The sequence below is a fragment of the Carcharodon carcharias genome, chromosome 13, assembly GCF_017639515.1.
Source record: "Carcharodon carcharias isolate sCarCar2 chromosome 13, sCarCar2.pri, whole genome shotgun sequence".
Classification (NCBI taxonomy): Eukaryota; Metazoa; Chordata; class Chondrichthyes; order Lamniformes; family Lamnidae; genus Carcharodon; species Carcharodon carcharias.
Genome location: NC_054479.1, coordinates 52,515,903 through 52,540,147, shown reverse-complemented (window position 1 = coordinate 52,540,147; position 24,245 = coordinate 52,515,903). Strand labels below are relative to the sequence as shown.

The following is a 24,245-nucleotide window of genomic DNA, read 5'->3' as shown; positions in this document are numbered from 1 at the left end:
CAGCCTCCATTTTCTCATTAAAATATCACCCTTAAGGTAAAAACATTCTGATATACATTTTTCTTGTTTCCGAGTAATCTTTCTGATATAAATGTTTTAATTGCAAATCCTCCTGCTGCAACTTAATTAACTTGAGTTAAACACTTCAGCTGAATTGTCCTCTCCTGTCTCTTTCTGAACAATGTTATCAAACACAGTGCCTGCTAATTGGATTTCAATACCTTCTTCCTGTCTTTGAACTTCCTGTCCTTTTTGTTTTTCTTGCTTCAACCTGTGTGCCTATGATCTCATTATCACACAATCTGGAAACAATCCAAGATGCTCCTCTTGTACTATCTCTGTTGAAAGCACTTCTACAGGTTGCTCAACTACCATAGGCAACACCCATATGTGATCCAGCTATATCATTACCCAGAATAAATTGAAATTGAACCCTGCAATAGGAAATTTTTGCACCACCCCAATGGTCACTTCGCCAGTTTTCCACTTACTTTTTAAATTTACCTTCCACAAGGGAATAGGTTTAGCATTTCCATGAACCCCACTTATTATCACCTGTTCCTGCAATACTTCCTCTGAACAACAAATATCACTATCCCGCAACATTAAGGATTGACTAGCTCCTGTATCTCTTAAAATCGACCAAACAAAATGCCTCGATTGCCACTTTCTTTGAAAAAAAGCATAGGCGAGAAGATGAGCCACTGTGCCATCTCCCTGTCGGGAAGATGCTTCTTGCCTGGATCAACACACTAACATTTAGCGCCTGCGAAAAGGCATTTGTGAAAGGAAGTCACGCGATCCGTTGGAATACAATCATTGCAGGTCGAAGAAAACGTGGATGAGCAAACATTGCTCACGCAATGGGCGATGCAATGTAAAAAGTGCAGATAGGTGAAAGCATGAATGACGAAATTCCGAAAGGCGGGTCTGTACTATACTTGCGATGGAGTCAGTACAGCGAAGATTTACTAGATTGGTCCTTGGGTTAAGAGGCTGACTAATTTGGGCCTATATTCTCTGGAGTTTAGAAGAATGAGAGGCGATCTCATTGAAATGTACAAGATTCTGAATGGGGCTTGACAGGGTAGACACCGAGAGATTGTTTCCGCTGGTTGGAGAATCTAAAACACGAGAACGGTTTCAGGATAAAAGGTGAATCATTTAGACTGAGATGAGACTTTCTTCATTCAAAAGGTTGTGAATGTTTGAAATTTTCTACCAGAGGGTTGTGGATGCTCCATCATTGAATATATTTAAGGCTGAGATGGAGAGATTTTTGGTGTCTCAGGAAATCAAGAGGTTTAGGGAGTGGCTGGAAAGTAGAGCTCAAGCTCAAGAACAACCATGATCTTATTGAATGGCGTAGCCTAGCCAGCGACCCCCACATACCAAGAATGAATTTTAAACAAAAGCAGGCTCAACAGGCCATATGGTGTACTCCTGCTCCTATCTTCTTCTGTTCTGGTATGTCCGCACGCAAGTCATGCTTCCTACACACTGTACGTATGATACAAAATCTTTATTGGGCACCTCATGGCTCATCAAAGTAATGTTTGTTTGTTCTAAAGCAGTGTAAATTGGAAATGCAAACCTACTTGATGATAATTCTGATATAAAAAATGACTGGTACAGATTCATTTTGGCCAATTCAACTGCTGCAAAACTGCTCTCACCTGATCCTTATGGAAGACAGGAATAAGCACGTGAGAAGAGGCTTCCAGGTATCAGTATTTTTTGATTTAAGGTCAAATTTGGGCACTTTTCTAGACTTCCACCCATTGTTTGTAAATAGAAATGCTAGCCCATTTTCCCCCTCCTTCCCAAAGTTGTCATCTTTCACAGTAATGTAACTAAAATGTCATGTTTCAGTAATTTAGTTTGAGGCTTCAAAGTCTGATGCAATGACAAACAATGAAGAGGCTATTGGGATGTTACAAAGAAGATATGTCAATTGTGATGGCCTTGAGTGACTCTGTTAGCACTGCAATACGCCTGTATTGAAAAGAAATTTCTTTTGATAATAAATCAAAATTGTGATGTTTTGTGAAGGTCTGAGAATTGTACTTTCAATATAAAATTGTTCTTACAATCCAGATAAGTCCTCAATTTTGGAGTATCCTAATATTCTCTCAAAAGAGAAGGGTAAGGGAATTTGGCATTTTGAGGACAAGTGTCTACAAAACATTAATGCAGCTTTTGGGGTGGCATCAGTCTGCTCCAATAACTTGGAAGTGAAGTTAAACCTTCAAAGTACTGATTTTAATTGAACTCTGCAGAAACAGCATTTTTAGATTCACTCAAACTCCTAAGGTGGTCTTCCTGACGATGATTTGTAATTATTTTTTGTTGGGAGGGTGTTTCTTAAAGAAGTCTTCATTGCCTTCAGTAGGTTAACAGCAAGTCTTTATTAACTACTTGTAACTATATACAGTAAAGGGTCTCCATGCCTAGGTCTTTACATGTCTCTATTTAACACCACACTGACCCTAGGTCTGGGTCATGTGTCTTCTTATATCACTGTGTGGGTGGTACTGTACTTGATCCCACATTAACCCTTTATGTGCCAGACTCTTTCCCCCCCACCCGCCACCCCAAAGTCTTTATCCAATGTATGTGAAGTTACACTAGTTTTCTTCATGTCTTACATTGTTATCAGTCTCATGCATTTACATTGTTGTTACCACATTATTGCTAATACTACATTATTTCTACAACAATATTATCAGTTTCCTATCTTCCTCCTTCAAGTCCTTGAATTTATAGGTTCAGACTGTCTGGAAGCTTTGGAATATCTTGTTCGCAGTTCTGTTGGAGAAGTGGTCGGCTCTGTTTGTTCTGATTCTTGCTGTTAGCTTGGAGGTTGGATTGGCATTTTGTTATGCTTATCTTCGATTGCTTCACGTTGAACCACAGTTGGTCAGTTCAGTGGTTGAGTTGATCAGTGGTTGCTGCCAAGCTGAATTGTTTCTTGCAGGACGGACAAACATTGATTTTGTTTCTTTGGCACTTCTTTCTCCAAGTAGGCTGTCTTGATCCCCCCTGTGGCTGAGAAGAGCGTTCCTGTGGAGAGCAGAAGGTTTCGTGGTGTGCTCACCTCCGCTTTTTGTTGTCACTAGTGGGAAACTGCTACCAGGTTCCAGCATCCATTGTGTTTGTGGCATGCTGGCTGGAAGCTGCATTGTGTGTACGGTGGTTTCTGTGTGGACCAGCTGTACCATCATCGTAGTTGGAAGGAGAAGCTTCTCGGATTGCTGATCACTCTCTTGTACCACTTACACTGGAGGCATTGTGGTTATCTCATTGTTGGTAGGATGGTCTGACCACTGGGGGTTTTCTGGGACCTGTAGTGAGAATAGACAAGCCTGCTCTGCAAAGAGAAAAGAGAGTTCAGAGCTGAAGTCATAGTCTAAATACTCTTTAGTATTTGAGTACTTGAGACCATTCAGTTCTGGTTGGCTAACAGCAGTGGTTGTTCTGACATCCTTTGCTGTCTGGAGGAGATCCAAGGCTATGCAGGCATTCCTGCTCAGGAGAGAGAGACACTGGTTATGAATGACGTACACAAGCTCAAAGATCTGTTTGCCGCTATTCCTCAGTGGTTCCAGGATCATGCCAAGGACTAGAAGTCTGATTCCTCCTGCCAAGTAAAGTGGGTGTCTGTTGTTCAAAGCCAAAGGTCTTTGTGTCATGGTTCCTTGCCTGGTAGGACTGTTATGCTGGCCCCTAAATCTAATTTTAAATTTGTTGGATGACCATTCGCAAGGATGTTGGCATTCCAAAATGAAGAACCACAATCCTTGACCTCACCAAAGAAGTATGGCTGTGTGTTTTCATTTTTCATCTTGTCCTTGTGGAGTACTTTTGAGCTTTCTGTGCGTTTCTGGGGTTTTAACTTGCATAGTTTGCCAAACTTTCCAATCCTGTTGCAGTGGAAACATTGGGCTGTAGTCGCAGGACACTAATCTCTGCTGGGAGGGCGCCTTGCACTGCAGCGGTGGGCGGTCCAGGAGTTGCGTTCCCTGACTTGGATTGTCCCTGTGTCTTTGTGACCTGATAAGCTAGACTGAAGGCTGGCTGTTTTTATTCTTTCTCCTTAAGATTGTTCAGTGTTGCTCGGGTAGTTCAGATAGTCTATCTGGATTGTCTTGTCTTTAGCTTGTAGGAGATCAGAGAGTGAATAGTTTGTGACACCCACCACTGTTCTGTTTCTGAATTCAGACTTTAACTCTCCATATTCATACCCCTTTGCCATCCTGCAGAGATCATTTATGAAAGAATCAACGGGTTCCCCAGGAAGTTGGACTCTCATTGAATTTAGCTCTCTCCAATATTTTGTTGGTTTGCAAGTTGAAATAAATGTCAAAAGATTTTAAAACCTTTTCAGATTTGGAGGATGACTTATTAATAACCTGATGATGTTGTCTACAATTGATCCTATAGAGTAAAGAAGCGTGTTCACTTGCTCTTCTTCTGACTTTTTATCTAAACCAGAAGCGATGCAATATTTTAAAAATCTTTTCCTCCAAAGACCCCAATTATGTGACTAGTGTGGGCCTTGGGTTAGTCCAAATTGAGTTGCAAGTGTTTAATTGTGATCCATGTTAAAGATTTTTAAAGTGTGAGCACAGCTTTAAGAGTTTACGGGCTTTCAAGATAGTGGTGCCATTCACAACAATACAAAGGATTTCACGCGTTTGCTGGTTTCTGCAGGTTCTGCAAAATGGCAATGGCATACTTCTTGAAGGAATGTTTTTAATAATGGCTGCCTGGGCCAGTTGTCTGCTGACTTCTTTTGTTCAGCGGTTTGCTTTTCCGAGTAACAAGGTGTTCAAATTTAAACGTGAGCTTGCTGTTTTCCGAGTTGGACAGTCGCAAGAGATTTAATTAATTATTTTATCTTTTACGAGCTCGGGGGCCACATTTTGAGGCTCCAAGTTGGGGATTGGGTTTTAGCGACGGGTTTCGTTCAAACGGCACTTCTGACACTGGATTAGTGAAAGGATTCTGAGGACTAGCTGTACCCTAGAACTTTAAAAGATTTAGCTAACTCTTGCAAGCCCTGTGGACTCTGGACTTCCAAGAGAGATTCACAGGAGTTTTCCACTGCAATAAAAAGCTCTGCCTTCAGCTTCCAGGCTCTTTTCTCTGGAATGTTTTCTGGCGAATTTTCTCTGTGCTTTCTGCTTCTGTTGGGAGCTTCTTCAGATCAGAATTTCCCTTGAAGGTTTTTCTTTTTCCTGGTGTTTTAGCATTTTAGTGAGGTTGAGGGTTTTTGATCCTGAGCTGACACCATGTTAGGAAGGTATTGATTCCAGTCCCACATTAACCCTGTATGTGCCAGACCCTTGTACTACATTTTTTGTAACTCTTGAAAAAAATTGACTTTTTAATAAAAGAAATTATAGTGAAAAACTGAGGGGAGGGCAATTTCAGTTGCTACTTTGTACATATCAGCATTTTTCACTATTGGCACAATATAGTACCTGTATTTTTCAGCAAAGAAATGGAACCTGCTAGATCTGACAATATTGGGATCTAGACTGGACTGGAAATACTGGACTGGATTAAATCTATTGGAAATCACCATTGACCTTCAAACAACTTCATTTGTTGATGTTGCTTTGGCCTCCAAGGACAGCCTATTTTATTAGCCTCCAGCTCCTACATTGTATGTATGTGGCACCAAGTGGTAATGGTGCAGGAAGGTGCAACATATTTCCTACAATTATTATTGAACAGGCCACATTTGAAAGAATAGCTGGTGCCATGTCTATTGTTTTCAACTATTATTTAAAAAAAATGTAAATTTAAAATGATTTGTCAAAATTACTCTGCATTAGGTTATTTAAAATAACTGAATGCTCCACAGCTTTTCTACTGTAGCTGTTTTAATCTTTTGGAGTTAGAGAAGTGATGGCGAAGTGTTTCCCTCTGGATGATGCAGTACTGAGTGATTGGTTTTCAGTTCTTGAGGCGTATGGTCTCCAAAATATGAAATAGTGTTCGAGTTTCACTAGAGTACATGAAAACTGTTGTCAATATCTGACTGCTTGTTGTTCCAACTTATTTTCAGTATGATTTTTAAAAAAGCGGCAATGTTCCAGTGCTATTGTGCGATGTAGATTGAGTTTCTTACACATATGTTACACAATGCAAATTAACTACCTGCAGTATTAAACTATCTACCTCTCAGTAATTTATACAATACTGAAGAATGAAGAGAATGCAGAAACTAAATGTTATTTAGTTTCATCTGTTTTAATATACATGTTTTCTTTGCCTCTCTAACAGGTTAGCTCAAAGCTACCAGTTGGTACACCAGATTTCATGGCTCCTGAAATACTGACTGTGGTGAATGGGGATGGATGTTCTTCATATGGTGTGGAATGTGACTGGTGGTCTCTAGGAGTGATTGCTTATGAAATGATTTATGGGAGGTCTCCATTTGTTGAGGGAACATCAGCCAAAACCATCAGCAACATTAGGAACTTCCAGGTTTGTACATGTGTAGGGTTATTCAGTACTGTATTTAGTGTTTTGGATATGGTTTGCTTTTTGACAATTAAAACCAATTGTTATAAGGGATTTAAATTTAAGTAGATTGCATTGTTTTTGTGCTGTTGAATTGTCTCTTCTGGAAGGGCTGACAGCACAATGGGTTATTGTTTTGTGCAGTGAAGGAAATTGGACTCTGTTTTCTATACTTTGTAACCTGGCAAATCCCTGAATTTACCTTTGGGTACATGAAAGCTGCTGAATAGTTGCTCATAAGGAAAAGGAGCTGCGAGTCACTGTTTGTGTCTCTTTGACACATCTAAACGTTTAGTTTCAAGAGTCAAACCCTGAAAGTAGGTTTCTTGTCTGCACATGATATGGGGCAAGTGTATTTTAGAGGTGGGGAAGAGGGAAAGAAACAATTACTTTTAAATAACATTTGTCAATTCATCTCCATAACTTCCTTCATGTAGTGATGTGGGTGAGCCTAATCTATCACTGGCGAGAATTACAGGAAAAAGGCCTTGAAATTTTCTTTGTGTCTCCTTTTGTAATGTCTGAACCTTTCAATTAAGCAGGGAGTAATTTTTCTTCCTCTGTAATTGCTACAGATTCTACGTCATCTTTTGTGTTAATGATAATTTACACTTCTTAATGTTTCTGTAAGCTGTAAATAATGGCTTTGTATTTATTAGCATATTTCCAGATAAAATATTGCTGAAAATATTTTTGCACTAGATGATCACTCTCATCTTCATGCAGCATTTTGCAGTGAACCCTAATTGAAAGGCCAATCCATTAGGCTCCATGTTCCATTGAATGTACAGAAAATAGACCCTGTTAATGGGAAGTGGCCTTCCAGAAAGGGATAGTTGGTAGGGTTGAGTACTGCCAGGCAGAAGTAACTTAGTCATTGATTTTAACAGCATAATTAATATTATTTGTTGTATTCAGGTGATGGGTCTTAACTGATTCACCTGTGCTCGTATAGATATAAAGGAACAGGCTGAAACTGGGTTTAGGTCACGGATGCACAATATGTAATGTGTGTCTCTGTAAATAAAAGCCTGTAAGTGTGTAAAGACCAGACTCCAGTTCTGTCCTTCACCACCTGGCTATCAGAGTTGTAAGAATTGATCAAACTTTAACCCACCAGACCTATGCCAGGGCAATTTGTTGTTTGAAGGTTCTTTGATTTTCATCCTTCTTGTCCAACACCCATTATTGAAGGAACAGAGAGTTCTTCCAATTCAATATTGTAAAATAGAGGTCATCATCTTCAGTTGGTGCCAGAAACTCCATTGCTTAACTTCCAGCTCCAATCCTCTCCCTGGCTACTCTCTGAGGCTGAAATAGGCTGTTCGCCATCTTGGTGTCCAGTTTCTGACCCCATAATCCTCTCTATCACTAAGACTGCCTACTCCCACCTCCATAATATTAGACATCTCTGCCCCTGCCTCCGCTCATTCTGCTGAAACCCTCATCCACAGTTTTGTTACCTTTATCCTCAGCTATTCCAATGCTTTCCTAGCTGGTTTCCCACCTATCACCCTCCATTAATTTTAGCTTATTCAAAATTTTACTGCTGGTATCTTAACTTGCCCCAGTGCCTGTTACCCGGTGCTTGCTGATCTACATGGCTACTGGTCCAATAGCACCTTGATTTTTAAAATTCTTATCCTTGTTTTCAATCCCTCTGTGGCCTTACCCCTCCACATTTCTCAGTATAACCTCACCTAGCTCTACAACCCCTTGAGATCTCCAAGCTCCACTGAAGCTGGTCTCTTGCACATCCCAATTTCCTTTGCTTCCCCATTGGGGACCATGACTTCAACCTCTGAATTCTCTTTCTAAACCTCTCTGCCTCTCTACTTCTCTCACTTAAATCGCTTCCTAAAACCTATCTCTTTCACCAAGCTTTTGGTCACCTGTCCTAGTATCTCAGTAACTTGGTGTATGGTTTGATTGATATTGTCCATGTGAAGTACCTTAGGACATTTGCTGCGTGAAAGGCACTATATAAGTGTAAGTTGTTGCTTGTGTTGATGCTGGTATAGAAAATCCATAACTACACCTGTACCAGTTGGTGATTATATATACAAATTGTCTCTATGCCAGTTGTAGGCAGGCCAGGCTCCTCCAAATATTCACTGGGGAAATCTTGACCAAAGTACCTTCCCTAAACGTTTAACCAAAGGAAAATTAATGAATTTGATCTAAGAAAAGGTGTAAATCATAGAAGAGCAAAAATGGCTCCAAAAAAATAAATCCCAACACCAGAATTTTTCTGAGTGCTGAGGGAGGCTAGGGTGTTGGTGTCAAACTTTAAGGAAGTCACTAGACATAAGGAGAAACAAGCTAATGTGTTCATATTAAAAAAGAATGATAAAACTGACATGGGCAACAATGGACATATTTGGAAGAGAAATTTGGGAGCACTCGTTTTGCCTTTCCCTCCCCACTGCAGGCATGGGTGTGCTACCTTTCTGCCATAAGAGTGTTATAGCAGCTGAAAAATAGTCTTTATCCCATTCCAATATACCCCCAATTAATCTTGCATTAATTCTGTGTAAAATAATGGAACTATTTATCACACTGTACGGATAGTTTTCAGGTTACGTACTAAACTATCAAACATAATTATGGTTTCAGAAGGGAAAGCTTCTGCTTACAAACCACTTTGACGACCCAATTGGGTTGTGGGAGATTGTTTGATATGATTTATCTCAACTTCCAAAAGTTATTTAGTCACGTTCCTTCCAAAAGGCTATTAGTTAAACTCTATTATAGGAATTCAATGTCAATTTTGTGAATGGGCAAGAAGCTGACTGAAGGTTTGAAAACAACAAATCCTGGTGTTTGTCAGGTACTTCAGGGTGTGTTGAAGGTCTTAGTTGGGTGCTCCATGGCTCAGTTTTGGAGCTAATATTTCCCTTGATTTACTTACATTTCTTAGATTCAGAAACCCAATGAAAATGACCTACATTTTCAGAAAATATTAAACTATGGGCTGATTTAGAGGCTCTGCTGGCCAGTCTCAGGAGAAGTAAGGGGAGTATGGAGGGATAGGAAACAAAAAAAGGGTGATAAAGTTTGTGTAAATGTTTTGAGTAGAGACTTGGATTTTATTGATCTGTGTGATCTTTTTCTCTGATCTGTATGGCTAAAGAGAATTGCAGTGGTTGGGTTTCCTGGGTGAGTAATTTTTCTTGATCAGGGCGTTGGTTCATTCACTTACATTGGGATGTTTTACTGCTAATAGACTTTAATTATATACTACTGCATCCATGCTGCTCTTTTATTGCAGAGAACTCTGAAATTTCCAGAGGAGCCTAAAACAAGTAAGGAGTTTTATGATCTGGTGCAAAGCCTGCTGTGTGGGGCAAAGGAGCGGTTGAATTATGAGGGACTCATCTGCCATCCGTTTTTTACAAACATAAACTGGAACAATATCAGGCACAGTAAGTTATCCCTGCTGAACAGTGTGTGTGTGTGTCCTCACTGATGAAAAGTTAACAATGCAGTTTTGTAGATTGACAAAATTCACTTTTATTCTGAAGCATTTACAAAGACTTAATATTAAGTGGGTGACTTTGATGTTGATACTGTGCTGGCCAAGGAGCTGCACTAATGTTCTTGCTATTCCTCCAACAAAATTTCATGAATATTTTAACTTCCTTTTCTGAGTGTGATTTTACTGTTCACAGCTTGCAGTCTTACAAAAAAAAGGAAAAGATATTGCTCTCTCCCCTAACCTCCAAACGCTCTGTGCCACAGTTTTCTTTCTCCAAGTGCAGAATTTTTCGCTTGGCATGTGGTTGCACACCCGACATGCTTGAGCATAAAATAGCACATGATATTTCACTGGGCAGGTGCGTGCAGGTGCTGGAGCGGCACCCGCCATTAATTAAGTGGCGACTTAAGGTCCTTTAAGAGTCCAATTAAATGGGATTTTTTTTTCTTTTTCCTTGCCTGTGCGTTTTCCAGCTCCCCAAAAGGGCAGGCGGCCAGCCGACATTTTCACAAACCTCATCCAAGGGTAGGATAAAAGCATCAGCAGCATTGCCAGTGTAAGTAGTGAGGAGTTTTGGAGATAAGTTTGCTGCTGGTTGCTTATTGATACTTGGTCGCCTCATTTCTGTTTGGGGCTTCTTTCTTAGAATTTCCAGGCCTTGTTTCAGGACTCACTGCTGTCTGCAAGGCCCTCGGAGGATCCAGACTCTGTGGACCCTTCCAGGTATCAGACAATCTTCCCTTACTCTGGTAATGCGGATTGTGCTCTCTGCTGGAGGCACTTCCTCTGAGGAGGGAGGGGCAGAAGAGAGAGGAGGCCAGGAGAGGTACAGGTACAAGGGGCGCAGGGCCAGCAGGTAGTCCGAGGCGGAAGGGGCCAAAGGAGATGCCACTATCCTGCTGCCGGGGTTTACAGGCAACAATGCAGCTACCTCAATATGTCCAAGGTGCAATGCTGAAGGAGGTGCCACCTCTCAAGGGAGACAGTGACCTCCATTTGTCAGATGATTGGGCCTGAGATCAGCTCCGACTATGTGGGTGGACACCCCATGTCAGTGGCTCTGAAGGTCACAGTGGCCCTCAACTTCTATGCCTGTGGCTCTTTTCAGGGCTCAGTGGGGAATCTGTGTAGAGTGTCCCAATCAGCTGTCCACAGTTGTCAAGCTGGTGACAGAAGCTCTGTTCAGGCGGGTACTGACCTTTATTCTTTACTGTATGGACAAGGCCAGCCAGGCTGAGCGAGCCAGAAGCTTTGCAGTGATTGCTGGGTTCCCCTGTGTGCCATCGACTGCACACATGTAGTCATCAAGGCGCCAGCAGGTCAGGAAGGGATTCCACTCCATGAACGTGCAGATAGTGTGTGACCACAGGATGCAGATTCTGCAAGTCTGTGCAAGGTACCCTGACAGCTCCCATGATGTGTACGTCCTGAGACACTCCCAGGTGCCGAGGCTCTTCAGTGCTCCAGCCTGACTGGATGGGTGGTTGCTGTGTGACGAGGGCTATCCATTGAAGAGGTGACTCATGATGCCTCTCCGTCACCCTAGAACAGAGGCAGAGAAGTGTTAGAATATGAGTCATGCCTCCACAAGGGCAGTGGTAGAGACGACCAAAAGTCTTCTCAAGATGTGCTTCTGATGCTTCGGCCATTCAAGGGGAGCACTACAATATCCCCCCGGGGCAGGTGTCACTGATAGTGGTTACATGCTGCAGTCTCCACAATCTGGCACTGGCAAGAGGGGACCCACTGGAGGAAGAGGATCTTGACACAGCTGCACAGGCCACAGATGATGAATCCAGTAGTGAGTCAGAAGAGGAACACGGTGAGGAGAATACTGAGGGTGTGAAGGCAAACCTCGGTAACCTCCAAGGAGGTTACAGGTAGGGTGTACCTACACCACATGGACCGCAGTGGTTCAAGAAGGCAGCTCACCACCACCTTCTCAAGGGCAACTTGGGATGGGCAATATATGCTGGCCCAGCCAGCGAAGCCTACATCTCGTGAATGAATAAAAAAAAAAGAAAAAAAACTTACGCGTTACATACTGGCGTATCCCTGCACCAATGAAATAAAAAGTTGAAGCATACTCGGGCCATGACGACAAAAGCAAAATTTATCTCATTTTGACAATTCGAACCTAGTTACATGAACTTTTCTGGTCTTGGTTCCCAGACCAGTATAGATAAAGTAAAAATAAATGAACATAAAATCACCTGTGACCTGTTCCTCTTGTGATCATGGTGCCTTTAACTTAACAGATACAACGGTCACTGGTGGAGGGGTGGAGGAGCTGCTGCCATCATCCAGAGTGCCCTGAGAGGAATCCACAGAGATGACAAACAGCTCGCCCGCCAACGTGAGGTCACTCTGGACCTCCCTGCTCACCATTGATGGACGGGCACCTAGCTAGGAAACTGGGTGCCTCATCCATCTCCCACACTGACACTGATCACCTGAGGTCATTGCCTGTGTGAGGGCTTGCAGGTCCGAGCGCAATCCCAGGAACGCCTAATTCTGTTCTTGGAGCTGCTGTTCCATGAGAGTAGCCACTCTCTCAATGGAGGAGGCAGTGCGCTTGGCCATGAGGATCAACGCAGTGCTGGTGCTCCACATGAACTCCCCCATAACAGAGACCATGGTACGCATACCCTCATGGATCCCTGCCAAATCCTCCCACACATCTTGCTGGACATCCAAGACCTGCCGCCTAATGGGCGACTCCAGAGGTTCATCATCCTTCGACTGAGCATTGTCCTGGTCCCAAGCAATCCTCTGTCTGCTGGCACCCTGGGTACACACTGCCTCTGCCTCACCTCAAGTGAGTGTGAGGTGCGCTTACCACTGCACTGAGATGCTAGCCGCTGATCTAATGTCCACCAAGGTGCTGGTATCTGCGCTGGTGCCCACATCAAGGAGTGGGTGTGACGCAGGTGCAACAGAAGTTCGGTGGTCCTCCGGCATTAGGGCTCGCCCTCTGGAGTCCAGAGTGAACACCTGCTGGCGAACGTCATTAGTTAAAGTCATCACACTATCACTGTGCATGCCAGGTACCCGGTGAGACCACAGAGATCTGCATCATTGTGCCATTGTCTTGCACTGATCAATGGGGACTCCAGGGTCGAGGCTCACCTCATTGAAGACACTAGACTAGAATGGTTGCACAACCAAAAAATCTCACCTGAGTGCACTGCACTCTTAGCTTTGTCTGGCACCCCTGCCTCTCCACGCCCAGTTCCACGGGAAGCGTGCCGGCTCCCGAGTTCCAGGGCGTCTTGATTGAACCTGCTGAGCGGCAGGTTTGAACAAGCAGGAGGTTGGGCTGCCCTCTGCCAGTGTGAAATCGAGGTTGTGGCCCAATTGTGGGTGATGAACCATTTTCTGGCTGCTCCCAGGCCCGCCCACCGACCTCAAAATCCTGCCCCTAAAGTTGTTGCTACTCTCTTCGTTTTTCTTAAACAAATATAGAGTCCTAAGTACACTTTGTCCTCATTTTGTTTAGATATTGATCCAGTGAAGTGAAAGAATCTTCATGGCACAACGATTTGTTCAGGAATCCGGGCATTTGTTTCTGCTAAAATTGAGAGTTTCCACCCCTCCATCTTGGGGTTCAACCCTATTCTGGAGCAAAGTGGTGAACGGTTCCTGTAGCAGAGTCTCGCTCTACTTCACTGAAGAGCCAGGCCAGACCCTGACCTTGCATTTATATTGCAAATCTTGAGTGATTCTGTCAAATGAAAACACTTCTTAATCAAACCACAGTTCTAGTGTAAATTTAGCCTTAGTAACCTAGTCAAATTTATAAATCAGTAGAAATATAACCCAACAATCCTGGGTGAGAGAGACCAGGGCAGGCTTCCATTGCATTTTGATAAGTTACCTCAGGCCCAGCTGCATTGTGCAATAGCAAAGTAATTTCCCAAACACATTATTTTTTGTTGGCTGCCGAAAGAAGATCTTACTTCAGTAGTCATTAGTATTGGGCCTATACTGGCCCATTTAGCTTACTAGTGACATGCTGTCATTGTGGGTTCCCTCCTTTTGAGAGGCGAGAGTCTTGCCTTTTGAAACAGGAACAACTTGGAACATGGCTGTTTCAATCTTCCAGGGTGTGACACTGGGCTTGTTGGCATATGTGTTTTGGGTGCTAGAAGTTCACTCACTCACGCACTGACAAAATTGCAGCAGACACCACATTGATGAGGGCATTAGTGTACATGCAGTGAACTTCTACAGCTCTTGCGAAGACCACAGAGTATGGCATTAAATCATCACACAATGCTGATTTGATACCAGTGGTGCTATTCTGGAGCTCAGTACTCCAGCTTATGCCCTCTCTTAACCATGCACAGCTGAATACATATTCAACAACAGGAAGGAGCTATTTAAAGGGATCAACTGCCTACAGGGTAGTTGCTGGTTAATTTCTTCTGGCTGTTGCTACCATTCTACAAGTGTTTGTTACTTTCTACAGTTGTTTCAAGTTGCAAAAGTCTCCAGGTGTGACAGGTGCTGAAGAAGTTTTTACTTGACTTCAAGGCCTCTGCACAAACAAGTTGCTCCCAGATGTTGGTGCACAAATGGGCATTCCCCTTGGAATACAGCACGACTTGGAGAATGAACAGATGCTAAACAGAGCAGGACAACATGATGGAAGAGGATGGAGGGGGCGAAGGGCTGTCTGCAGGAGGCGATGTACTACCAGGGTGCACAACCGGTACCTGAACCTCTGGGAGGAATATTGTGTGACAGCTATACTTCAGTAAAGGTGCCCTGACTGAGATCTGTCACCTACTGCAGCCACAACTATAACTTGGGAGTGAGGTGGCTGTTAAGGTGACTGTGCAGGTGAACCTTTATGCACCTGGCTCCTTTAGGTGGGAGTTGGTGACATTTGCAACATCCTGCAGTTTGCTATCCACTGTTGCACAAGGGAAGTCATGGAATTTCTTTATTCAATGTGAGCTAACTACATCTCATTCTGCCTTGCCAGAGAGAAGCCAGTTGAGTGAGCTTGCAGCTTTGTGTGGATTGCAAACTTCCCCATGGTGCAGGGTGCCATATTATGCACGCATATCGCTTTGTGGGTGTCACATGTCAACTTTGCCCTATACTGCAACTAAAAGAGATTCCACTCCCTCGATGCGATTGAAGGCAACCAATCATGCAGGCCAATGTCAGATGTTGTGACTGCAGTCATGATGCTTTGGTTTTGAAGCAGTCTACTATGCCAGCTACATTTGAGCCACCATGTTAACGGGTGGCTACTAGCTGATGAAGGCATTCCGTTGCTGAAATGGCTAATGACTTCGGGGCACAACCCCCGCACTAGTGTGAAGCATTCATACAATGCAGGCCATACTGTCACGCGAAATGTGGTAGAGCACACCATTAGTGTGCTGAAACAATACTTCCACTGTCTGCGCAATTTTAGAGAAGCCCTGCAGGGGGTTTGTCTAGATTTGTTGTGGTCTGCTGCTCATCCTTGCTGTCATGAGGAGAAAGTCTTGGCCACTAGTGGTGAGAAACTTGGAATAGTAGCATAAGGTGGAGTAGGAGAAAGAGAAAGAAGGGGGACATCCTAGACATGCCCTCCCTGCCCAAGCTGAACGTGAAAAACTCATCCGAGTGCAACACCTTTAACTGCAAGCCCCGATTTCCCCATTCACCAACAGTCCCACACATCACCTTTCCTCTGTCCTTGGTCATTCCAACAACCACTTGGCCATAATGCAAAAATAAAAACTACTGCAAAATTAACATTCTGAATCAAATTTATAAATGAAATCATGTCATATTTGATACAAAATTCCACTAAACCCCCACGCACTCCTTTAATACTTATTTTCATGCTGCCTCTGGCTGATGGAAGCTGCAGACTGCCAATGGATCAGTTTGCCAATGGCCTAGGAGAATGCCTTTGCCTAGATGGCCCGGCTGCAGACTGCACCACCTCAGTGTGGGCAGCAGCAGCCTGGGATTGCTGGCTGGCACCCAACTGCGAGGGCATTTACAGAGTAACAAGAAGATGAATGCAATCTTCCTGAGAGAGGACAGCAATTTTGTGCTCCATGGAGACATTCCCACACCCCTGGGCAGCACCTGTTGGAGAACAGATGTAAGCAGTCTGAGCTTGCATGGTAACATGGCAACCTGCATGACTTCAGTCTGAACTTTCACTGCAGCACTCAGATTTCTGGTGTCATTATCAGAGCTGTTGGCTGCAAGTGTAAGTCAAGTGACAATGCTGTGTGTTCATCATCGTTTCTCCTTTTGATGCTCCCCCACTGCCTGGCTAGGTTGCACTCCTTGGGTATATGAAAGGAAAAAGGTACATGGATAAAATTGTGATGTAGGGAGGGGGGAAAGTAAGAGTTGCATGCTTATATCATCTGCACCTTGTAAATCAGAAGTGAATGTGGGTTAGGAGGAAAGTGGGATATTAGAAGAAGGAATAGATTTTAGTATACTGTTATCTTCCATGCGTTCTGCCCTGTTGCTAGCCGCAAACTCAGCAGCGAGCACCTGACTCATGGCCAGCACTCTGTCCTTATGGGAGTTAGAACATGCTGGTATGCCTGTCCCCTCTCTGGGTAGGTCCTGCTGCCTCTAATTGTGTGCTACGTTGTCCTGCAGGACTGAGAAAGTATTCTGCTGTTGAATTGTGCAATCTGTTTGACTGATGTGGCTGCCAAGGTTGAGTAGTTGACAGTATGTACAAGTTGCGATGTGGGTGTGAAGCTTATAAATGTGGTAAGTGTGTGAAGATGAGGTGAAGCATTTTTAAAAAAAATTTAATTTTTTTAATTCAATCGTGGGATGTGGGCATCGCTGGCTAGGCCAGCATTTATTGCCCAACCCTAATTGCCCTTATATATAAAAACAAAAAACTGCAGATGCTGGAAATCCAAAACAAAAACAGAATTACCTGGAAAAACTCAGCAGGTCTGGCAGCATCGGCGGAGAAGAAAAGAGTTGACGTTTCGAGTCCTCATGACCCTTCAACAGAACTAGGTGAATCCAAGGAGGGGGTGATATATAAGCTGGTTTAAGGTGGAGGGGGGTGGGGAGAGAAGTGGAGGGGTGGTGTGGTTGTAGGGACAAGCAAGCGGTGATCGGAGCAGATAATCAAAAGATGTCACAGACAACAGAACAAAAGAACACAGAGGTGTTAAGGTTGGTGATACTATCTAAACGAATTTGCTAATTAAGAATGGATGGTAGGGCACTCAAGGTACAGCTCTAGTGGGGGTGGGGGGGCATAAAAGATTTAAAAATAATGGAAATAGGTGGGAAAAGAAAAATCTATATAAATTATTGGAAGAAACAAAAGGAAGGGGGAAGAAACAGAAAGGGGGTGGGGATGGAGGAGGGAGTTCAAGACCTAAAGTTGTTGAATTCAATATTCAGTCCGGAAGGCTGTAAAGTGCCTAGTCGGAAGATGAGGTGCTGTTCCTCCAGTTTGCGATGGGCTTCACTGGAACAATGCAGCAAGCCAAGGACAGACATGTGGGCAAGAGAGCAGGGTGGAGTGTTAAAATGGCAAGCAACAGGGAGGTTTGGGTCATTCTTGCGGACAGACCGCAGGTGTTCTGCAAAGCGGTCACCCAGTTTACGTTTGTTCTCTCCAATGTAGAGGAGACCGCATTGGGAGCAATGAATGCAGTAGACTAAATTGGGGGAAATGCAAGTGAAATGCTGCTTCACTTGAAAGGAGTGTTTGGGCCCTTGGACGGTGAGGAGAGAGGAAGTGAAGGGGCAGGTGTTACATCTTTTGTGTGGGCGTGGGGATTGAGGAGTAGGGGGTGATGGAGGAGTGGACCAGGGTGTCCTGGAGGGAACGATCCCTATGGAATGCCGCCGTGGGGGGTGAAGGGAAGATGTGTTTGGTGGTGGCATCATGCTGGAATTGGCGGAAATGGCGGAGGATGATCCTTTGAATGCGGAGGCTGGTGGGGTGAAAAGTGAGGACGAGGGCGACCCTATCATGTTTCTGGGAGGGAGGAGGAGGCGTGAGGGCGGATGCCCGGGAGATGGGCTCGACACGGTTGAGGGCCCTGTCAACGACCGTGGGTGGAAAACCTCGGTTAAGGAAGAAGGAGGACATGTCAGAGGAACTGTTTTTGAAGGTAGCATCATCAGAACAGATGCGACGGAGGCGAAGGAACTGAGAGAATGGGATGGAGTCCTTACAGGAAGCAGGGTGTGAGGAGCTGTAGTCGAGGTAGCTGTGGGAGTTGGTAGGCTTGTAATGGATATTGGTGGACAGTCTATCACCAGAAATTGAGACAGAGAGGTCAAGGAAGGGAAGGGAAGTGTCAGAGATGGACCACGTGAAAATGATGGAGGGGTGGAGATTGGAAGCGAAATTAATAAATTTTTCCAAGTCCCGACGAGAGCTTGAAGCAGCACCGAAGTAATCATCGATGTACCGGAGAAAGAGTTGTGGAAGGGAGCCGGAGTAGGACTGGAACAAGGAATGTTCTACATACCCCATAAAGAGACAGGCATAGCTGGGGCCCATATGGGTACCCATAGCCATACCTTTTATTTGGAGGAAGTGAGAGGAGTTGAAGGAGAAATTGTTCAGTGAGAGAACAAGTTCAGCCAGACGGAGGAGAGTAGTGGTGGATGGAGATTGCTCGGGCCTCTGTTCGAGAAAGAAGCTAAGGGCCCTCAGACCATCCTGGTGAGGGACGGAGGTGTAGAGGGATTGGACGTCCATGGTGAAGAGGAAGCGGTTGGGGCCAGGGAACTGGAAATTGTTGATGTGACGTAAGGTGTCAGAGGAATCACGGATGTAGGTGGGAAGGGACTGGACAAGGGGAGAGAGAAGGGAGTCAAGATAATGAGAAATGAGTTCCGTGGGACAGGAGCAAGTTGACACGATCGGTCTACCGGGACAGTTCTGTTTGTGGATTTTGGGTAGGAGGTAGAAGCGGGCCGTCCGAGGTTGGGCGACTATCAGGTTGGAAGCTGTGTGAGGAAGATCCCCAGAGGAGATGAGGTCAGTGACAGTCCTGGAAACAATGGCTTGATGTTCAGTGGTGGGATCATGGTCCAGGGAGAGGTAGGAGGAAGTGCCTGCGAGTTGACGCTCAGCCTCCGCGAGGTAGAGGTCAGTGCGCCAGACAACAACAGCACCACCCTTGTCAGTGGGTTTGATGACAATGTCAAGGTTGGACCTGAGAGAACGGAGTGCAGTAAGTTCAGAGAGAGAGAGAGATTAGAACGGGTCAGAGGAGCAGAGAAATTGAGACGACTAATGTCGCGCCGACAGTTCTCAATGAAAAGATCAAGAGAAGGTAAGAATCCAGAGGGAGGGGTCCAGGTGGAGGGAGAATATTGGAGGTGGGTAAAAGGATCCGTTGAACGGGGAGAGGACTCTTGCCCAAAGAAGTGAGCCCGGAGATGAAGACGGCGGAAGAAGAATTCAGCATCGTGCCGAGCCTGAAATTCATTGAGATGAGGGCGTAAGGGTATGAAACTAAGTCCTTTGCTAAGCACTGAATGTTCAGCGTCGGAGAGGGGAAGGTCAGGGGGTATAGTGAATACACGGCTGGGGCTGGGATTGGAAGATGGGGTGGGGACGGAGGGACAGGCAGGGGTGGAGGGTCCTAGATGGGTGTTGGTGTCAATGAGTTGTTGGAGCTTGCGTTCCTTAGCACTTGAGAGAAAGAGAAAAAATTTCTTGTTGAGGCGTCAGATGAGACGAAGAATAAAATGAAACTGGGGGCATGCGCAGCTTTGAAAAAGGGTACGGCGGTGCTGCTGGAGGGAGAGGTCAAGTGTGTTCATATGGCGGCGCATGGCACTGAGTGTGGATCTCAGAATGCGACGGGAACAGCAGTCCGAGAAACGTTTTATGTCCCAGAGATACCTGTAATAATTGCCCTTGTTCAGTGGGCGTTTTAGAGTCAAACAATATAAGCCCTGATTGGAGATTATGGGTTGGTGAGTGATGGGGAAGTGGAGATTTTGAACAGTGTCTAAGGCTAGTGGTGCAGATGGTAGGATATGGCATTTGAAGATGCACCCGTTGACTTTCACTACCTGTGCGAAGTCATTGTACTACTTTCATCACAGCATCCAGGTCCTTGGGGCTTGATTCCTGGCATTGATCTCTGCAGTTATCTGCTCCCATTGCATTCTCACTGTGTGTCTGCAGGGCCTCCTGATCCCTTATAGATACAGGACATCTCTCTTACTTTCCAGCTCTCCGACCAAAGTCCTCCATTGCAGCCTTGGAAAATTTTGACACCCTTCTTTCTATGTTATGCCATTTTTACTGTTTCTCAGGCCAGAGCCATTGCATGACACTTAACGCTTGCTCCAGTCATAATGCATGTAACCTTTACGAGGTGCAGGCTAGCTTTTAATGGTGCTAGCAAGTTATGACTTTGGATCCCCTGCTGATCCAGGCAACACCAAATTGGTGTGTTACCTGTATTCCATTGAATGGTGTGGATTAATCTCAATCCTTCTGCCTATTTTTGGGGACTCTCCAGTTTAGCTGCACACCCTAGTCCCTGATTTAAAACTAATTGTAGAATGTTTTAACATAAGTAAGGATGTGCTTTAGTACTTGGGTTTTTGCCTCAATGTTGTATTATCCCACAAAAGTGCCAGTGCATGATACTCCTCCTCTCTGTATAATGCTGCTGATTTATGCATGAATGACAACAAAAGGTGAAAACATAGCCACAGCTCTATGTATGTGTGAGGAGCTGGCTGCACTGTTCATTGTACCTCAGCTGGAGGAAACAACCCCTTTTTAGGACTAGGTACCAAAATTCCAGTTCAGTCGCTTCTAGACTGGTTACAAACCTCAATGCATGGGGAGGCCACTGGAGGCCCAGCTTATCTTTGGCAACATTGAGGTGCTTCCCAACATTGGGGTAGATGGTATAATTGGTAACAGACATAGCTCACTGACTAATGCACTAATTAGCACCAGTGTGAGTATGGGCAAATTGTTTCATGCACTGTTTTATTTGTTACACCAGCCTGAATTTAATGATGGCCAATTTTACCCGTAGTGTGATCAGCTTTATGTTAGTCTATATGCGATTATCAGTAATGTGTGCACACATTGTGTGTTGGTTGTTATTTGGTTTTTGCTGAGCTTTCTGTTTATAATACTTTATACATCGTTACAGTCACCTGTTCTGTGAGTTTGTAACTGGGACTTTTTTATGAGTCATGCATTAATGAATATACAATGAAGAGAATCTACACTGCACTGTAGAACCAGTGAGCTCTTGCCTCAAGAAACGGGTATTGTGAACTGTTGCTCTAGTAATCTGATAGTCTGTACCTAATGCTGATGGTGCTGCTCAAATAGGGGGAATTGTACTAACCTGTTATGGACTTGTAATGGCGGCAGGATGAATGTTGGGTATCACTCAGGGTACAGTAATTTAGATTCATTTTATAACTGGATTGTGGCTGTTCACTGGGCTGATTTATATCGGTTATTGACCTTCTTCATGAGGGATGTTATGACATTGCAGGGATGTGAGCATGTTTTGGTTTATTTTCTGAACCCATCTATGTACTATATAATGCTGCATTAGTGTCTGAATGGAATAGGATGCCATGGAAACAAAATTGCCAATGTAAGCAGTGCTACAGTACAGGAACAGTGTGTAGGTGTTCCATCCCTCTGAAGGATAGGCTCATATTGATCCACAGCATAATTATAGTCGCCAAGCTGCATGTTAACCCTTTCAATGCTGCAAGATAAATGGAGCAGAGTACGGAACTCTGGGTTGTTTTTCTCCCTTTTTAAGGAAGTACCATTCTACAGTTTGATGAGCATTGACAGCTCTCTGATACCTTACCCAGAAAACCATTTACATCCAAGCCTAAGCAGTAAGTGTTGGAAAGCCATTCAACCATCATGGGGTTTTTGAGCATAAACCTGACAATATAAGCACATTTTGAAGCATTCATTGTCAGATGGGCAGCAAGGAAGGAAATCTAGTCTGTTTGTTATTCCCTTCCTGCCCCGTCTGGCCAAATGACCCCGACCAATTGTAATGTCCCCTTTTGGTAATATTTGCTTACAGTACCAAGGGGCTGCAACCTTTTCTAGTCTGACTGTCTCAGCATTTACCCATTAGGAGAGTGGGAGTAATCTTTTAATAGTATGGTACAACTCATCATTACATTGGAGCAACTTGAATGCTTAATAATGAGAACAGATCTAGACATTGAACTCAAAATGCCTTATAAAATTTAAATTTATGTAAGTTTGTACAATAGAATATGTCAGTTCAAAATATTGTAGCCAAGGGTCAATTAAAATATATTGGTACTGACTGCTTATTCAGCAACAGGAGAAGCTAGGCAGAAGTTTCCCTGCAAAAAGCAATGTTGTTGTTGGTTACCGATCCTTGTAGATTGAGACGACCAAAAGAAGGTTGCTCCTTCACAGAGAGAAGAAAAATGGATGAGTGAACTGGGCTGTGCTGCTGTTGCTTGCCATCTGGTGGTTGCTTACAGTATCGCATTGATAGAAAGCTGGATGTTGGTTGGCTTATCTTCACTCAGGGAATGGTGCATGTTTGGGGAGGGGAGAGAACTTCAAAGAAAAAAAACAAACTTCAAGGAAAAAAAACAGAAACTGCAAACGTAGTAGCAAGTGGACAGTAAATGCTGATGTATTTGTAGGGCAGCTATATTTCCCAAATGCACCAATGTAAAGCTGTTGTAGAGTGAGAATGGAATTGAGAAAAAAGTCACCCATTCAGGATGGGTGATGCATTATGGTTTGGGAGGAGCCTGACTCTTTTGCCCATTATAGGATAAAGCTTTTCTGAGGGTCAATCTGCTATTCAGTGACTGTCTCTGATTGGACCTGTGCTATTATTTGATTTTATTTTCATGAAAACTAATCCATGGAACAGGGAAACTGCAGAAACTTTAACAACTTTAACACCTATGTGTTCTTTTGTTCCGTTGTCTGTGACATCTTTTGATGATCCGCTTCTATTACTGCTTGTTTGTCCCCACAACCACACCAACCCCCTCCATTTCTCTTTCCCCCCCCCCCACCCCACACAGACACACACACACACACACACACACACACCTTAAACCAGCTTATATTTCACCCCTTTCTTGGATTCACTCAGTTCGGTCGAAGGGTCATGGGGACTTGAAATGTCAACTCTTTTCTTCTCCGCCAATGCTGCCAGACCTGCTGAGTTTTTCCAAGTAATTCTGTTTTTGTTGTTGCAGAAATTGCCTGTTTGACTCCAAAATCTACTTTTTGGTATTGTGCTTCTGCCCTTTTACCAGAAAAACTTACCACTGGATAAAAGGAAAGGAGAGATGGTGCATTGTGAATCCTGTCAGTTGAAGAATTACAGTGCACAATGTGGAAGCAAATTAAAGAATTGGAAAAGTGTGTTTAAAATATCAAAGAGGCTGATAATACTTTCCATAAGAATTTGATCCTTTATATATTGTTTGTAATTGATTCTCCATAATTTGTACAATATTACTGTACCATGGTTTTTTCTCTGATTCAGAGACTTGCAATGTTTTCTATACAAAAATATATACTTCAGGTTGGAGCAGTAACATCTTGTATGTGTTGCATGAACTTGTATGATGCTAATAATTTCTAATCTTCCCCATTAGGTTTTTAACCTTGGTCAGTAAAGTGTCACCTCTGCACAAACCTTGCCAGAGCCTCGGTAATGCAGGGAGACAATGCATATTGCTGATAGAATAGCCTGGTATCTATTTGGGAAACTTCAGATAGATCACAGGACTGCTCATTTAGCTTGAAAGGTGACCTGTCAAGCCTCTTGTCATTTGTGCTGCTTCCCTACCACATGGCACAGTCCAACCAAATAGCAAAGTAAAATCAGCATATTGAGTGGTTTAGATCGACAATGTGCCTGACTGCTGTGCTGCCTGCAGATGTTTATATTCCCAACAAAGGAGATTGCCTCTGTCTCTTTTGGAAGGTTCCCTTCAGCTAATCTCTGGTAGTGTTCTTGGGAAGGTGTCAGCAATATGACCCTACGTGGAGGCTGTGCTGCAGGATTGACCAGCTCAGAACTGCCATGATTAAGCCTGCAGTCTCTAAGAAGTAGTAGATTCGCACAAGTACTGCAGTGCTGACTGAGTTTGGCTACTAGCATATTCATTATTAAAAAATTGTACTTGCAGTGCAGAAAGAAAGTTTCTGCAGGCAGCAGCAGCTTGCCATTGTAATGGT

General features: G+C 43.9%; 1 protein-coding gene across 1 annotated transcript in view; it reads left to right on the top strand.

Moving 5' to 3' along the window:
• The window catches only part of cita (citron rho-interacting serine/threonine kinase a), a 225,547-nt gene that overhangs the window by 28,845 nt on the left and 172,457 nt on the right, over positions 1–24,245 (top strand). Inside the window, exons 8-9 of the mRNA XM_041203457.1 lie at positions 6,295–6,498; positions 9,806–9,959. Coding sequence (XP_041059391.1) covers positions 6,295–6,498; positions 9,806–9,959 — 358 coding nt within the window. The remainder of the gene's footprint in view (positions 1–6,294; positions 6,499–9,805; positions 9,960–24,245) is intronic.